The sequence below is a fragment of the Oryx dammah genome, unplaced genomic scaffold, assembly GCF_014754425.2.
Source record: "Oryx dammah isolate SB20612 unplaced genomic scaffold, SCBI_Odam_1.1 HiC_scaffold_1, whole genome shotgun sequence".
Taxonomy (NCBI): Eukaryota; Metazoa; Chordata; class Mammalia; order Artiodactyla; family Bovidae; genus Oryx; species Oryx dammah.
The window spans coordinates 67,770,967-67,788,733 of NW_024070185.1; the positions used below are offsets into that span (position 1 = coordinate 67,770,967).

General features: G+C 51.7%; 1 protein-coding gene across 3 annotated transcripts; it reads right to left on the reverse strand.

Moving 5' to 3' along the window:
- Nucleotides 1–3,448: 3,448 nt before the first annotated feature.
- Nucleotides 3,449–9,459, reverse strand: DOK2 (docking protein 2). Of its 3 annotated transcripts, XM_040242347.1 has the most exons (5): nt 9,263–9,459; nt 7,992–8,273; nt 7,666–7,753; nt 6,400–6,584; nt 3,449–5,924 (listed from the first exon to the last, which is right to left on the reverse strand). In XM_040242347.1, exons 1-5 carry the CDS (start codon nt 9,323–9,325, stop codon nt 5,301–5,303), a joined length of 1,242 nt encoding a protein of 413 aa, XP_040098281.1. In that variant the 5' UTR covers nt 9,326–9,459; the 3' UTR covers nt 3,449–5,300. The 3 variants fall into 3 exon arrangements, with proteins under 3 accessions (XP_040098281.1, XP_040098285.1, XP_040098292.1); XM_040242351.1 differs by lacking the exon at nt 7,666–7,753 and having other exon boundaries at nt 9,263–9,458; XM_040242358.1 differs by lacking the exon at nt 7,666–7,753 and having other exon boundaries at nt 7,992–9,458.
- Nucleotides 9,460–17,767: the final 8,308 nt, after the last annotated feature.

A 17,767-nucleotide genomic window follows, 5' to 3' on the forward strand; every position in this document is an offset into this window, starting at 1 on the left:
TAATCAACTACACCTAACTGCCCCCAGAGCACTTTATAAATAAGAGAAAGCTGAACAAACTCAAGAACATTATTATTACCCAAAAGCTGTAGTCCCCTCAGGCACACCTCAGGCACCACCCAGCCCTCTCTGATCAGACACCGAAGCCCAAGGCTGAGCCAGTCCCAGGCTGCAGGTCTCAGAATTACTTAACAGCTACAGGCTCCAGCTCCCCAACAGATCCCTCAGACCCTGCTTCTTCCTCCCTAACCTTCCGGCCACCTCTGGCCCAGAGATCCAGGGTCTGGTGTCAGGAAGAGGACTCTTTCAACTTGGTGCTCTGTGACAACCTACAGGGGTGATATGGGGTGGGAGGTGGAGGGAGGTTCTAGAGAAAGGGGACCTTGGTATACCCATGGCTGATTCATGTTGATGTATACAGAAACCAACACAACATTGTAAACCAATTATCCTCCAATTAAAAATAAATACACTGTAGAATAATAATAATAAATAGAAAAGAAGAGGGCTGGCAGGGAGCACAGAGGAAAAAGGCAGGCCTGGCTGGAGCCTGGAGATAGATGGTCTTGCTCTGCCCTGGCTGGCATGGGATGGGACTGGGAGCTGAAGAGTGAGGCAGGCCAGTGACATGCAGCCCCGCCCACCAGGGGAGAAGCCCACCAGATGCCTAATCAGATGAGACACCCCTTCCCAGATCCCCCTCACACCTCTGTCTTCCCCTCCTGGCTCACTGGTCTCCCTCCCCTCTCTTCCCAACCCCTCTCTCCCTGAGATCTCCAGCTGCCCCTGCTGACTTTATAAATGGCCCTGGCAGGAGGTGGGCACCTTGGCTAATTGAATCAGCGCCCACGAGGCAGGAGGCTGGTTAGCATCACGGCTGAAATGTGGTGGCAGCAACAGCTTGAGTGCAGCCAGCAGGGAGGAGGCTGAGAGAGCAGAGAAGCCTCAACAATCTGGGTCTCGGTTTATTCTGAAGCTCCAGGGTGGGAATTCACCAGAGGACCTTGGTCGCCCCAGCATAGCCTGGGAGCAGGCTTATGGGATGGACCAGAAGTCAACAAGTGCACGCATACACACAGACACACACACACACCCCACATATTTGTCCTATGCTCTGGGGATGGGTGGGGGGAAGGGAGGCAAAGAGGAAAACAAACAAACAGGAATGCTATGGAGTATTTGTCTGTGTATGCACAGTTACACCTATCTATGTATACATCTCTATGTAGGCTAGGCTCTCTCTCTGACTCTTTGTGACCCCATGGACACGGACTGTAGCCCATCAGGTTCCTCTGTCCATGGGACTTTCCAGGCAAGAATACTGGAGTGGGTTGCCATTTTCTTCTCCAGGGGATCTTCCCAACCCCAGGGATGGAACCCGGGTCTCCTGAATCGAGGTCGGATTCTTTATAGATGGAGCCCCCAGGGAAGCCCACGCTGGGCACCAGTCCTGAGGCCATTCTCGCCTGCCCTGATGTTGCCTCTGCATAGCAATTAGCAAATAAAAGCAGTCTCTAAGTGCCTTGGTCAGAGCAGAACATCTCACGGCATTGGCAGCTGTCACAGAGCTGTCTCTTGGTCTTACATTGCCCTGTCCCCTCAAGACCAGGCTGTTTCCTCATCTATGAATTTGCTCCTTGACAACAGGCTGCTAGAAAAATACTTTATGAAGGGCTTCACCTCTGTGTTTCTGTTTGCAGAGATTCATCCCTGAGGCTCACGCCTGCATGAAGCCATTCCTGCACAACCACTCTGTTCAGGAGCCGCACAGGTGCAGAGCAGGGCTGGTCCATGGTGGCAACTAGAGAACAAGGCCCAAGTCCAAGGTGATGGTGCCACTGGAGATGGGCTGGCCCGGCTCTCTGGAGGACCTGCCCCATCTGGTCACATCTGAGAGAGACCCTGTGGGCTTAGTCAGCATCCTCAGGACTCTCGTGGCCCCTCCCACTTCCCCAAATGCTCTGCTCCCCTGCCCCCACCAGCTCTCACCCCATCTTTCCCCAGGGCCCCAATCTACCACTTCCCCTTTCGAGCAAAGCTAGCTTCAGAAGGAAAAACTCCAAAGTCCCAGGATCTCAGTAGAGAGGAGAGAGGCCAGGAGAGAAGCGGTTTTCAGCTTGGGGCCCCACACCTCTCGGTGGCTGGGTCCACAGTCCTCCAAGAGGGACTCTGAGGATCTGAAGGGACCAGCTCTGAAATGCAGATCCTTGCAATTATCCCCCCATTCTCCTGGGCAGTAAATCTTGAAGTTTCCTTCTGTAGGACCAAGCCCCCTCACGAGATTAGGGCTTAAGCCCCCAGTGGCCTTTTCCACAGGCTAACACTGCCCCCTGCTGGGCTGAGCTGTGGTGTCTGTCCCAAGTACTCATGGAAATTGAAAAAGGAGGGACATCTCTGGTGGCTGAGTCAGTAAAGTATTCACCTGCCAATGCAGGAGAGGCAGGTTTAACCGCTGGGTCGCTGGGTCGGAGAGGAGAAGGAAATGGCAACTCACTCCAGAATTCTTGCCTGGGAAATCCCATGGACAGAGGAGCCTGGCGGACCACAGTCCTTGGGGTCATAAGAGTCAGACACAACTTAGGGACCAAACCACCACCACCATCCTTGCCTGAGAACGCCCCAGCTCCCACCCCTCGCCTGGAGAGGGAACTACTGAAACCTTTAGAGGCATTAGGCCTCCTGCCTCCAGTGTCTTCTGAGGCTGGGATGTGGTGTTGACAGCCAGGTTAGTCCTTTGGTGCAGGCAAGAGTCAAGATTCCTGGATGGCTTCCCCCTCTGTCTCCAGCCTGCTCACCCATTGCCTCAAATTCCTTTAAAAGGGGGCAAAAGCATGAGCTGAGATCAAAGGTGCCCACAACCCATATGTGAAGCTGGGCAGCCCATTCGTCTCTATCTTGCTTCCCTCCCCGCTCTGGAGCCCGTTTCCAGCTGCTGCTAGGACCCCTCTAGCTGAATAGAGTAAAATCACGCGTGGGTGCATGGGTGCTGTCACTTCAGTCGTATCAGACCCTTTGTGACCCCATGTTCCTCTGTCCCTGGGATTCTCCAAGCAAGAAAACTGGAGGGGGTTGTCATGCCCTTCTCCAGAGAATCAAGCCTTCTTAGCCTAAAACTGTCAGAAATTCAGCTCACCTTCTTCCGCAAACCCAAATCTCTCCGCCACACCCCATTTCTCTGTGTTCCACATCCAATGTGACTCCAAGATCCACAAGCCCTGGCTCTGCCACAGCATTTGGACCCCCAGTCTCTCTGAATTTCCCTTTCCAATTCAGCTCACTGTGGCACCAGTCCATCTTCCAAGTAACCTGACAGCTTACTGACCTAACACAGAGCTCTATAAGATTCTCTGCTTAAAAGCCTTGTCAATGTGATGGCCATGTATTGATAATTCTTGAAGCTAATTAACAGATTTATGGGGATTTATTACACACTCCTCCCACTTTCGTGTGTGTTTGAAATTTTTTATAATACAAGTTTTAAAAAATAAAGCCTTGTCATTCCTCCTTCCCCTTTAATTAGGTGCACAACAGGGTTAGAATCTGCATCTGCCTTCTCAACTAGATTGCCCCATGTCCCCTCCATTCTTGTTTATTTATTTATTTATTTTTAATTGGAGGATAATTGCTTCACAATATTGTGTTGGTTACTGCCACACATCAACATGAATCAGCCATAAGTATACATACGTCCAGGCTTCCCCTGTGGCTCAGTGGTAAAGAATCTGCCTGCAACGCAGGAGACATGGATTTGATCCCTGGGTTGGGAAGACCCCCTGGAAAAGGGAATGGCAATTCACTTTAGTATTCTTGCCGGAGAATCCTATGGAGAGAGGAACCTGGCAGACCACAGTCCACAGGGTTGAAAAGAGTTGGACATGACTGAGCGACTTAGCAGGCAGACAGGCATACATATGTCTCCAGCCTCTTGAACCTCCCTCCTACCTTCCCCTCCATTCTTACAGAACACTTTCCTGAGCATGTACACACCTCCCCCAATGCCTCCACTCACATTCTTCTACCAGTATGCTCTTTTCATATCCCTTCCCACTCTTGAAGGGCCACCTTAAGTGCCATCTTTGATACGAAGCCTTTCTTGGTCCCCCAGTGAACAGCTATCTCCCCTGACCCCCAGGCCTTGATTCTCCTCTTGTGAAACTTACATCCCCTTTTGTGATAGACATCTGTGTCCTCATCTCAGCCCACCTCTAGACTATAAGCATCACGAGGCGAAGGGAGGCTTTACAAACAGTGCCCCGTAATACTGGCTGAGTTGGCCAGTAGCAGAAACATACTGACGGCCCTTTCCATGAAAGCAGATTCTGATGAAAGGAGATGGCACAGAGCCTTCAGGGAAATACTGAGTTGGAACTTTCGGGCCAACCCAATAGAAACACAAGGGCCAATGAGGAACTTCAGAACAGGAAGGGCTCTCAGAGCCCAAATGGAGAAACCCCCTCAATTTACAGACAAGGAGAGTAAGTCTTAGAAAGGCAAGGGATGAGTCCCATTTCTACTCTTGCCTGTCTTCCACTCCAGGTTTACACTCACACACAGTTTCCTCACTATTTTTTGTGTGTTGACCCTACCCTAGCAAAGGATTGAGCATCTTCCCCGGAGTACCTTGACTTGTGCAAACCTCTACATCTGTGGCCAGATGTGGGGACCCAGCTGATGCCCAGAGAGGCTCCTGCCGCTGGGAGAGGCGGTGTCAGTGGTGACCAATCGAAGCGTCCACCCCCAGCAGGGCCGTACCTGTCCCATCCCTGCCTCCCGCACTCTCATGTTACACAGAAATATTTCTGAAATGTTTAATGCCACAGAGAAGTCCAAAACTGGCAGAAAGCAGCAGCCATCCTCCTGCATGCGTGGGGCCACGGCTGTCCCCTGAAAAGGTGGCCCACACAGACCGAGGAACCAGGGCAATTTGCTGACATCCTTTTGTCCTCTAAATGCCACAGGTTCCATTTAGGCCAGCGGGGCTGGCAAAAGAAGAGGAAGTGGAGAAGGAGTAGGAGAAGGGCGGTCTCCGCAGGGCACTCTTCCTGCCCTCAGATGGTGACTCATGCCGCATGCCCTGAAGGGGACAATTCCTCCGACCAAACTAAAGTAGTCAAGCCGAGGGTTCAAGGAGGAGCAGAGCAGGGCTCCTGGGATGCGGTGGCCAGGAGTCACCAGCAGAAACTGGAAGAGGAGGCCTGCCTGCCCCTCCAGCTCCCTCTCACCAGCCTCTAACTTTGGCCCCGCGTGCACAGGACTCCAGCACTGGCTTCCCATGGGGATCACATCTCCTCCGCGCTTCATCACTTTGGGCCTTTCTTAAGTACAACGTTGTCATACTCAGTCCCCTGTGGCCAGCCAGAGGCGGCGAAGTCCTGTCCCACTATGTAGCCATGCATGAGGCCGCTGGAGTCCCTGTTGGCTGTGGCCTGCCTCCTCCAGGCCTCACCCAGGGGCTCCTGCGGGCTGTCATACAGGGCCAGGGCGGCCATCCCCTCGGGCTCATCGTATATGTGGTCGGGTCGTGGGTCCGGGTGATCCTCGATGCTGTCGTACAGAGGGTCAGCTGGGGGCTGGGGAGAAACAGCCAGGATGCTCCTCAAGCTGTTCCCCAGGCTCCGGGCCACTGCATCGAAGGGCACGGCGTACTCTCCCTCTGGTCCACGCTGCTGCCGGGGAGCGGGCACCGGGATGGTGGGCGACGGTGGTGGCAGCGAGTCGTGGGGTCGGGCGTAGGGGCTCTCTGGCCGGGGGAGCACCGCAGGGACTGGGACTGGCTGGGTCTGGGGCCCAGGAGAGGTGGCGTTCTTCTGGGCAGAGATGGCCTCTTCCAGGGCCAGGAAGATCTCATTGCCTTGCCTGGTTTCGAATTCAAAGTTGCCCTCTCCTGAGACACAGCGCCGGCCAGCCTCGAAGGAAAAGGTTACCTGGGTGGGGGAGAAAGCCTGTTACTGGGAGGCCAGCTGCTCCTATACCCAGTTTCCAATCACAAACACGTCACCTCCAACTTCCCTCCGGCTGGGGAGCTGCTTGGCCTTCTCCCCAAGCTGCTTCCTCTCCAAGTCTTTTCTTACAAACAAACCCCTCTCCTTTTTCCTTCTTCCTTCCATCCATCAGCATATGAAGGTTGGCACAGAGTTCATCCTCCACACGGCCCGTTACTCCCCACCCAGGTCTTCCTCTTCTTTCCTTCCCTCGCCCACCTCCACCTCCATGTCTCCCTCCCCGGGTTTCTCCTCCAGCCCCTGGGCTGGGCTGATTTTCTTCTGCCGATCTTTATCTCATCTTTTCTCCCTCCTCCATTCTCTCTTCCTTTGAGGGCCCCTCAGCCCTCTCCCTGACACTCTCTTTTCTCTCATAGTTCATCCTTCCTCTGCCCTACCCCTGGCAGCCCCTGCTCACCTTATCCCGCCCAAAGCGCCGGAGGAACCTGTAAGGCCATTCATATAGCTGGGTGCCCGACTCGGGGCCGCCCCACAACTCCAGGGCACTCTCCCCAACCCGGAGGGTGTAGGATCCCCGGAGCCGGCACCTCTTACTGACTTCTGTGGGTCTCATGGTCACAGCAAACTCCTTTTGGGGGGTCCCTGGGGAGGAGACACAGTTCATGGGAAAAAAAGCCAACCTCTTTCAATTCTGTGTGTGTGCATGTTCAGTCACTCAGTTGTGTCCGAATCTTTGTGACCCCATGGACTATAACCCGCCATGCTCCTCTGTCCATGGGATTCTCCAGGCAAGAATACTGGAGTGGGTTGCCATTTTCTTCTCCAGGGGATCTTCCTGACCCAGGGATCAAACTTGGGTCTCCGGCGCCTCCATCATTAGCAGGCGGATTATTCACCACTGCTCTAAATAAGGAGGTCAGGTCTCCAGAAGAAAAGTATTATCGGTGGCCCCATGACCCTGGTGCCTGTGTTCTGAAGGCTTAGCTGCCCTGGGCCAGGTCAGACTCCCCAAGATGCCAGGAACCCCCACCCCCTCCCCCAGGAGACATCGTGCCCTAGCCACGAGCACCCCGACTCCTCCGCGGCCACATCCTTCCTGCTCCTGTCGCCAGAGTCACAGCTTTGTCTCCTCCATCTCATTGCTCGCCCCAACCCAGCTGCCTCCCCATCCCTCCTGCCATACCTGCAGGTGCTACCCCACCTCCCCAGCTCTCCCTGCCTACCCACCCTCTGCCGAGGCCACGGGGGGTCGGGGGCCCCTCCGAGGGGTGGAGCCTGGATGCACCCCTTGCCCTGTGTCTTCCTGCTCCCCCCAGGCAGCCCCCAGAGCACTGGACAAGAGGACAGGAGGGGGACTGCCTTGTCAGCAAAAAGCTCCCTTGCTGCAGGACACCTTAGATCCACAGAAGGGAAACCATTATTTTTACAGATGATTGCTCAGGTCCCATTAAGGGAGAACTCCAGACGAGCACTTTCACCTGGGTCCCTCAGCCAGGCCTGGATCAGAGGGAGAGGGCCAAGGGTGAAGGGCTGACATTTAAGGCAGGCCAGCCTCCCCAACCTTGGGCCTGGCCGGAAGCGATGCGGAGTGGCTGATAAGGGGCTGGCTGGGGCCAGGGGCAACCACAAGGCAGGAAGACTGGGCCGGCTGCCGGCCAGCTCTCACCTCCTCCCCACCACGCCCTGGAGAGAGCAGCCAGGGGAGAAGCGGGGGCCCCCTCACCTGCGGTCGCGCTGCTGTACAATTCATTTTCCTCCATGTGGGGCCGGCCAACCTTCCCCTCCAGCCCTGACAGCTCCTTCCGCTGACCCTGGGGAGAAGGCCCAACGTTCACCACCATCGCCATCTCCAGCCCACCTCTGGCCACCCTAAGCTTTCTTGCAAAATGCACTCAGTCTGCCGCCCCCACCCCTCCCATCTTTACTCTGAATTGGGATCCACACCCCACCAAAGAACCACCCACAGCATCCTGACCTTGACTCCCACAACACCTGCCCTCAGCAGGCACCCGGTGCCCCACATCCTCTCTGCAGCCCTGGACGACTCACGGGGAAGGCCAGGAGGCAGATGGCCTGTATCCAGTCGCCACGCTCGGCGGTGGGGGCAGCCAGCAGATACAGGCGTTCCGTGGTCTCCAGGAAGAAGGTGCTGGTGTCCCGGGGGCTGCTGGCCTCCCCGCTGGCCTCGGACACCCGCAGGCAGTCGTTGAGGCGAATCACCCTCCGGGGGCCCTCTCCCCGGCGCGACTTCTCCGAGCCCTCCTGGAGCTCCAACCGGGCCAGTGCGCAGCCTGAACCTCCATACAGCGCAGCCCCGAACCGGCGCCATTTCTGGCCCCAGATGGAGAGATGGTGACCAGCGGGGAGAGGAGGACCCCAGGGGGAGATGTAGGGGAAGATCGCAGGAAACCCAAGGAGGCAGAGGGCTTAACACAGGCCTTAAGAATTAGTATGCGTTGAAGATGCACCCCAAGTGACCCAGAAAGAGGCCTCCAGTGACAGCAGGGAGGAAGCCGGAGGCAAGAAAAGAAGAAAAGGCACAGGGGTGAGCCCCATGAAGACAACTGCAGGGAGACTGGGTAAGCTCAACGCAGGGAATCCCAGGTGAGAGGCAGAAAGCATGTGAGTCCTGAAGCCCAGAGGAGGCGAGGAGGGCAGCCTGAGAGCCCAGACCGGGGAGCTCCACTTTCTGCATGAGGCCCCACAGAAGGCCCTGTCCCCAGGAACTTGCTGACTCTCCTGAACCTTCTTGACTCGTGCCCTGAGGCCATGAGAGGGACAGAGAGAGAGAGAGGAACCCTGGGGTGGGTCCCCTGAGGGAAGGAGGACTTCCCTATTCAAAGAGGCCAAAAAGAATGAAAAGGAGTTTAGACACAATGGGGCCCCCTGGCTCCCAGAGACCCCGGCTCAAGTTCAAAAGCAGCCAAATGCAGCCCACTGGGCAGGAAAGGAGGAAGGAACCTCCACGGCCATCCCGAATTATCCCCTCCACTGTGCAGTCCAGTCCCTCCCAATGTGTTCCGGGGAGGAGAAGTCGCTCTGACTCAAGAAAGAGTCAGAGTCCTCTGGTATCCCCTCCTCTTGGGGTCACGGCTGTCACCAAAGGCCATGATGTGGAAGCTGCTGAAGGGAGCAAGCGGCTGCTAAGGAACGAGCCCTCCCAAGCTTGTGTTCCGCGCCCAGTGTGGTAGATGGCAGTCTCCATCACCCCATAAGGGTTTTGGAACATTCCAGGGCCTCCTCTCCTCTCCGGGGAGTCTCTAGCACCCCACCCTCCGCCACCTCTCAGCCCAGCCCCAGGCCAACGGTGCTCTTCCTACCTTCCCAAAAGTCTGCTGCTGCTGGAGGTACAGGAAGCCCTGCTTCACCACCACGCCCTCCATCCTCGCAGCATCCCGGGGCCCCCGAGCTCCAGCTCTCCCCTTCCACACCCACCCTCTCTCGCTCCTCTCTGCCTTAGGTTCCCCCTTCTCTCAAGTTCATTTCCTCTCTGCCTAGAGTTTTCTGCACTATTCTCGGCTGCTTGATGACGACAGGCCGATAGGCCCTGTGGTTTCTTGCTCTGTGTGTGTGTGCGTGTGTGTTTTCTTTTTGACGAGTGGGTTTCACATTCAAGCTTCCTGCATTTTCAGTGAGTAAGAGAGAATTTCCAAAAAGCCCAACTCTAGTGTTTCACTGAACGCGGCTCAGGGACAGAGGCCAGAGGGGGGAGTCACCAACACAGGGTGGCTGACCCTCTGGAACAGAGACCCAGAAACAAAAATTTGACTGTAAAACCAGGAGCTGAAGGCTCCGCCATGCTCAGGCTGGATGGTTAGCATGATGGAGCTAGGAGAGACCGGAGAAATCAACCAGCCCAACATCCTCATTTAAAAATGAGGAGACTGAGGCTCAAGGAAGGGCTGAGGACAGGTTCAGGGCTACCAAACCAGAAACCAGGTCTCTCAACTCAGCAAGAGCTGAGCCACACAGGCACACTGGACACGTTAGCCTCAGTACTGTCATACACTCTGCTGAAATGGTTTCCCTCTGTGGGGACACTCCCTGTCCCCCAAAATGACACACACACCCACCACCTCCTGAGCTTCTAGAAACATGAATGTCTCCACACTGAAGCGAGCTACACTCCCCAAGCACATCTCAACTGTCGGAGTCCACCTTCTTTTCAGCCTTTGTGAACATTATAAAGACACTTGAATTCTATCTGGAGGTTATCTTTTAAGTTACGATAGCGAACTCTCATATTAAAAAAAAAAAGTTTCATATTTATCAAGTGTGCTTCACAGTTACCAAAGGTTCCAGGTCCACACAGTCTCCAGACATACTTTCTACCCTTGGAAGAAGGAAGGGCAGGTGTGAACCTACCTGTTTGCAAGTCTCCTAAAGTCACAAGGCCAGAGGAGGAAGCACCAGGGTAACTGATCTTTTAATTGAACAGTCTTTTTATTGCTGACCTCAAGGATGCTGTGAGGACAGGGAAGGCTGGTGGGCTGCAGTCCATGGGGTCAGAGTCAGACACAGCTGAGTGACTGAACAAAAACAACAGCTGGCGCTGGTGGAAAAGAACCCGCCTGCCAGTTCAGGAGAAAAAAGAGCCATGAGTTGGATCCCTGGGTTCAAAAGATTCCCCTGGAGGAGGGCATGGCAACCCACTCCAGTATTCTTGCCTGGAAAATTCCATGGACAGAAGAGCCTGGTGGGCTAGAGTCCATGGGACCGCAAGAATCAGACAAAACTGAAGCAGCTTAGCACGCAAACAAAGTCTAGACTCCGTGCAAGAAGATACATGGCTTAGGGGAAATTTAAGTGCCTCAGAGAATATCTAACTTTGGGCCAAATGATTTAGAGAAGCAATCTGACAGAGGCATGGTGCGGAAATATTGGGAAAACCAGAGAATTAGACTAGCACTCTTGGGGTAACCCCATAATGGGTGTTTATGTAACTGAGCCATTTCCTCTACCGCAGGGGTTTGGTCGTCTTGGGAAGAAGAGCAGAGCAGTGCACTGCTCAGACCTTCTGCTGTACATGCCATGTGCTTTACCAAAACAGCTCAAAACGTGAGTATCATGGGCTCTGGGAGGAGAGGACTGAGACACATAAAGCTCATGACACTCAGTCCAGCTGCCTGGATTTGAACCGGTGGATCCAGAAACCAAAGGGGAACCAAGGATGATGGTGAGGGAGGAAAACGCCTTGAGAAGGGGTTAAGAGTATGGAAGTCGGTGGCTTATTCCATCTCTCTGGGCTTCCCTGGTGGCTCAGTGGTAAAGAATTCACCTACCAATGAAGGAGACATGAGTTGGATCCCTGGAGTAGGAAATGCAACCCACTCCAGTATTCTTGCCTGGAGAATTCCATGGACAGAGGAGCCTGACAAGCTACAGTCCACAGGGTTGCAAAAGAGTCAGACTTGACTTAGTGACTGAACAACAACAATTCCATTTCTCCAGCCCCTTAGGGGAGGCAACATTACTTAGGGGCTGCATGGACTGTGGATGATTCAGCATCTCCTTAGGGAGTGAGAAAAGAAGGGCTTCTAAGGGCATCCTGGGGGCTGTCAGAGCAGTGCCTTTCAAACGCTAATATGCAAACCTGGTTAAAAATGCAGATTCAGATGCAGTAGGCCTGGCATAAGACGAGATGTTGAAGTCGCTGGTGGGTGGACCAGACCTGACTGACTAGCCAGACAACAAAGGATCCTCCCCTCCACCTCTCTGATCTCCTTCCTCGAAGGTCAACTGGACGCATTCCACTCAGAACCACAGGGGGGAGCCCGAGCTTGCCAGATTACCAGGAAACTACTTAATCCCTGGTGGCTCAGACCCTAAGGAATCAGTCTGCAATGCAGGAAACCTGGGTTCGATCCCTGGGCTGGGAAGATCCCCTGGAAGAGGGCATGGCAATCCACTCCAGTATTCTAGTCTGGAGAATCCCCATGGACAGAGGAGCCTGGCGAACTATAGGCCATGGGGTCGCAAGGAGTCGGACGAGACAGAGCGACTAAACAGCACACATTTAAACCTGGAGGCCTGAGCCCCAGGAATTTTGGATACCCCGCCCCCACTCCTTGCCATCCCTTGCCTATGGGAGTAGGAAAAGTTATTTTCCTGTGGCTGTTTGCAGCAGGCGTGAACTCAGAGCAACCCCCACTTTTCCTGGCAGGACTTGTGGGGACTCTGCTGAGAAAGTACTAATCCCAGTATTTTCTGCCTGGCCACAGGCAAACTCTATAAGCAGGGACCCAAAAGGACACAGCAGAAGGGCAAAGAGCCAGAGGCCCTTAGATGACCCAGGCACCAAAGATAAGGCATGAGTGGAGGGCGGGGTGCCCCTAGATTCCTTTTTGCTTTTATTGGCAAGAAAGGGACACCTTGCACCTCATTTGTGCCTCAGTATAAGCCACAGGATCCTTTCCTTTACAATGGTTTCTCTCAGCTGGAGTTAGGAACAGATCTGGAGATCAGGGCTCCAAGAATCTGGCAACTTTTTGTTACTATTCTCACCAGTGTTTAGCAACTAAATCTCTAATACAAAAGGACGTTGGGAGCTAGAAAGGAAGGAGCAGAAGAGACTGATTCCTTGGGCAAGTTTAAAGATTAGGCAATCCCCAGAGGATGAATGGCTGGGGAGGACTGGAGGGGGAGTGCTACCCCAAGGGCAGCTCTAGACAGCAAAGAAGCAACAGCAAAGAAGGTATAGAATGGTGGGCAGGGAGTTGGCGGGGACCGGAGAATGACGGAGAAATAAGTTGTAGGGGGTGGAGTTCAGTTCGGTTGCTCCGTTGTGTCCGACTCTTTGCGACCCCATGGACTGCAGCACACCAGGCCTCCCTGTCCATCACCAACTCTCAGAGTGGGGAGGGGGGAGGGTGTTCATAAAAGCAATCCTGCCTTCTCCCACCCCAGTTGTTCCTGTCAGTGGGGGAGGAAGGATCTGTCTCTTGAGTTTTATTCCTAGTCCTCACTCTCCATTAAGTATATCATTATTAACATAATAATATTACTTAACATTGGCATAACACTACTAAATGTTCAAACTCCTTAATGTTCTCCTGAAAGCCCCAAATGCACCCTAGGATGAGATTGAGATAGGAAGAATTTAGGTTAAAAGTTATTTTTTTGAGCATCTCCTCTGTGCAGAGGTAGGAGGGACAGAGCATAAACAAGACATTTGCTGTTGTCGTTCAGTTAATCAGTCTTGTACAACTCTTTGTGACCCCACGGACTGCAGCACGCCAGGCTTCCCTGTCCTTCACTATTTTCCAGAGCTTACTCAATCTCATATCCATCAAGTCGGTGATGCCATCCAACCATCTCGTCCTCTGTTGTCCCTTTCCCTGTTTTCATTGCAGTTCCCTTCTCTTTTTAAAAACATTTCTTTACTTGGCTGCGCCAGGTCTTATTGTGGCAGGATCTTGGATCTTTGTTACGACATACAAGATCTTTAGTTGCAGCATGCAAACTCTTAGTTGTGGCATGTGGGTACTAGTTCCCTGACCAGGGACCAAACCCAGGCCCCCTGCAGTGGGAGGATGGATCAGTCACTGGACCACTGTTACCGAGTCTAAGCTCACTCTCCTTGCCACGCAACAGGCCAATGAATCCGAGAGACGAGATGTTGAGACAAGGAATACGACTTTATTCGGGGAGCTGGCTGATTGAGGAAGAGGTGCCTCAAAATAACCATCTTGTCCAGGTCTGGATGCCAAGTTCTTTTATAGATCAGAGAGAAAGCAATGAGGAACTAAAGTCAAGAGACAGATTAGAGGGAAAGGCAGTGGGGAAGTAAAGATGTTTGGGTCTTCCGTCTTGCAAAACACCTCCAAGGGAATTGGCCAGCCTTGGGAAAGGGTTGTTGTGTGTGCTCATGCTCAGTCATGTCTGACTCTTTGCGATCCCATGGACTGGAGCCCGCCAGGCTCCTCTGTCCATGGGATTTTCCAGGCAAGAATACTGGAGTGGGTTGCCATTTCCTTTCTCCAGGGGATCTTCCTGTCTCAGGGATAGAGCGCCCAAGTCACCTGCATTGGAGGCTGATGCTTCACCACTGCACCACCTCTTGGAGAGGTTTTGCAAGCCTTAGGAAGGGATGTGTTCATCTCTTCTATTCACAGGTGGGCAGGGACAGATTAGCTCTCAATGAGCTGAAAAAAGGCACTTCAGTTTACACTCAAGCAGAGGGGCAGGGTCCTCTGAGGCAAGCTATTAAGTATGATTATAATAACAAAAGCAACAAAAAGCAAGTCAAAGAAAGTTTCCAATATGGACTCAGTCGGCTTCTCTGCAACACCACCAGGGAAGTTCTTGCGTTTTCTTTCTAGCTGGAGACTCAGATGATGAAAAAACTAAATACATAAATAGCTTCAAACAGACCATGATCAGTGCAGTAAGTATGACAGTGATGGGGGGAGGGGACAACTTTCTATAGACCTGGTGAAAAAAGCCTCTCTGAGGAGATAACAATTGAACTAAGACATCAGTGATAAGAGGAAACCAGCCACTTAAAGATCTAAGGGGAAAACACTGCAGGCAGAAGTTCCTTCAAGGTCAAAGGCCCCTAGGCAGGAATAGCTGGACGTGAAGAACTGCAAGAAGGGCAGAATGACCAGAGCATTGCAAGCCAGAGGGGACCGGGGACAGATGGTCCTATCACATGGCTTTTCAGGCTACAGGAAAGATTCCGAATGTTCTAAATGTAATGGGTGGCCGTTTGAGGATTTTAAAGCAGGGATGTGAATGATCTGATTTATGATATTAAAAAGGTGTTCTGCAGCTGTTGGGAACATGGGTTGTCAAGGGGCGAGATCAGAAGCAAAGAAAGCAAAGATTCTATTATCTGAGCCCAGCAGAAAACTGATTGTGGTCTGGATCAGGGTGTTAGTAATGATGAAGATGAGTGGCCAGATTTGGGTGTGTACTGGACTTGCTATGGACTGGCTATGAGGTACTGTTGAAACACTAGATTATCATTTACTGAAAAAGGGGAAGATGGAGAGAAACAGGTGTGGGGAGGGTTGTTGGTGGGGGAGGATTTGGGTCTGACTCCACAGGGAGCTGTTATTTCTACTCCATCAGGCAAGTAGGAAATTGGAAGACTACCCCATTGCAATCATCACTCCAAGAAGACATCAAGGAAGCATCTAACCCACCACCCCTGCTCTGTATGCTCCAGGAGCTAAGAACTGGATACTGAAATGTTGGAAAACAAAAACAGAAAAATCCCACATCTCAAAGGCTAGACTTGTCAGAAGCAACAGTCAAAAGCTCTGTCTCCATAGATTTCTCTGAGTGAATCTAATTGGCAGTGAAGCTAAAGGCAAAGGAGAAAAGGAAAGACACCCATCTGAATGCAGAATTCCAAAGAATAGCAAGGAGAGATAAGAAAGCCTTCCTCAGTGATCAGTGCAAAGAAATAGAGGAAAACAATAGAATGGGAAAGACTAGAGATCTCTTCAAGAAAATTAAAGATATCAAGAGAACATTTCATGCAAAGATGGGTACAACAAAGGACAGAAATGGTACGGACCTAACAGAAGCAAAAAATACTAAGAAGAGGTGACAAGAATACACAGACAAACTATACAATAAAGATCTTCATGACCCAGTCAACCATGATGGTGTAATCACTCACCTAGAGTCAGACATCCTGGAATGTGAAGTCAAGCGGGCCTTAGGAAGTATCACTATGAACAAAGCTAGTGGAGGTGATGGAATTCCAGTTGAGCTATTTCAAATCCAAAAAGATGATGCTGTGAAAGTGCTGCACTTACTATGCCAGCAAATTTGGAAAACTCGGCAGTGGCCACAGGACTGGAAAAGGTCAGTTGTCATTCCAATCCCAAGGAAAGGGAATGCCAAAGAATGTTCAAACTACCACACAATTGCGCTCATCTCACATGCTAGTAAAGTAATGCTCAAAATTCTCCAAGCCAGGCTCCAACAATATGTGAACCGTGAACTTCCAGATGTTCAAGCTGGTTTTAGAAAAGGGAGAGGAACCAGAGATCAAATTGCCAACATCCACTGGATTACTGAAAAAGCAAGAGAGTTCCAGAAAAACATCTACTTTTGCTTTATTGGCTATGCCAAAGCCTTTGACACTGAGGAAATACCAGACCACCTTACCCACCTCCTGAGAAATCTGCATCCAGGTCAGGAAGCAACAGTTAGAACTGGACATGGGAAAACAGACTGGTTCCAAATCAGGAAAGGAGTATGACAAGGTTGTATATTGTCATCCTGCTTATTTAACTTACATGCAGAGTACATCACGCAAAATGCTGGACTGGATAAAGTACAAGCTGGAATCAAGATTGCCAGGAAAAGTATCAATAACCTCAGATATGCAGATGACATCACCCTTATGGCAGAAAGTGAGGAAGAACTAAAGAGCCTCTTGATGAAAGTGAAAGAGGAGAGTGAAAAAGTTGCCTTAGAGCTCAACATTCAGAAAACAAAGATCATGGCATCCGGTCCCATCACTTCATGGCAAATAGATGAGGAAACAATGGAAACAGTGACACACTTTATTTTCTTGGGCTCCAAAATCGCTGCAGATGGTGACTGCAGCCATGAAATTAAAAGCTGCTTGCTCTTTGGAAGAAAAGCTATGACCAAACTAGACAGCATATTAAAAAGCAGAGACATTACTTTGCTGACAAAGGTCTGTCTAGTCAAGCTATGTTTTTCCAGTAGTCATGTATGGATGTGAGAGTTGGACTATAAAGAAAGCTGAGTGCTGAAGAACTGATGCTTTCCTGGTATTGGAGGAGACTCGTGAGAGTCCCTTGGACTGCAAGGAGGTCAAATCAGTCAATCCTAAAGGAAATCAGTCCTGAATATTCATTGGAAGGACTGATGCTGAAGCTGAAACTCCTAATACTTTGGCCACCTGATATGAAGAACTGATTCATTGGAAAAGACCCTGATGCTGGGAAAGATTGAAGGCAGAAGGATAAGGGGACAACGGAGGATAAGATGGTTGGATGGCATCACTCACTCCATGGACCTGAGTTTGAAAGCAAGCCCTGGGAGTTGGTGATGGACAGGGAAGCCTGGGGTGCTGCAGTCCATGGGGTTGCAAAGAGTCGTACAGGACTGGGCGACTGAACTTAACTGAGCTTAACTTGCATAGAGAACCCTGGCTGCAAGGAAGTCTGGGTAATGTAGTTTTTAGGTGTCCTACCTCTGCGAATGAGGAAGACACACTAGGAGGAGGCCGAAGGTTGAAATGAATGCTGAGCACCAGTCCTCCTGATCCTTAACAGAAAGTGCGTGTGTCATTCACTACTAACATACAACCTATACTCTCAGAATTCAGATAAAATTTAATCTGGGGACCATGACTGGAAGCCAGAGTGGGATCTAATGGAAAACAGGATCTATCTTCCCTAGTGGGAAAGACTGGAATTGGTCTCAGCAGGCAAGGCCTTACCTGACCTCACCCAGAGGGATGGCTTTTCCACTCAAGACTGAGCCCAGGGGTCTTAAAATCCCTTTATCTTTCCCCACCACCACCTCCCGCAGCTTCTTACCACTCTTAGGAGGCAGCCTAGACAGCTGATTAAGATGACAATTTATTGGGGAAGGTCGGAACCGTGCCTTCTGCGTATATCAATCATTACCATTACTTGGCGGTTATTTCCATGAACGTTTAGCGTGGAGAAAAGGATAGAAATGGAAACAAGATTTGGGCTGCTGGTAAAACGTAGGATCAGAGAGCAATGACCCCTGTCCACTGGAGCAGAAATCCAGAAGGACACAAATTCGTCGGCAGTGGAAAGTAAAGAATAATGCAGGCGTCCTAACTGGGCGGTGGGCGCAGC

What these genes read in the sequence shown, in the direction of transcription:
- DOK2 (XM_040242347.1), bottom strand. Translation starts at nt 9,325, where the DNA reads ATGGAGGGCGTGGTGGTGAAGCAGGGCTTCCTGTACCTCCAGCAGCAG. An exon ending in TCTGCCTCCTGGCCTTCCCC is followed by an intron (nt 7,754 to 7,991) that starts GTGAGTCGTCCA and finishes CCTTCTCCCCAG; the next exon opens with GGTCAGCGGAAGGAGCTGTC. An exon ending in GGCGCTTTGGGCGGGATAAG is followed by an intron (nt 5,925 to 6,399) that starts GTGAGCAGGGGC and finishes TCCCCCACCCAG; the next exon opens with GTAACCTTTTCCTTCGAGGC.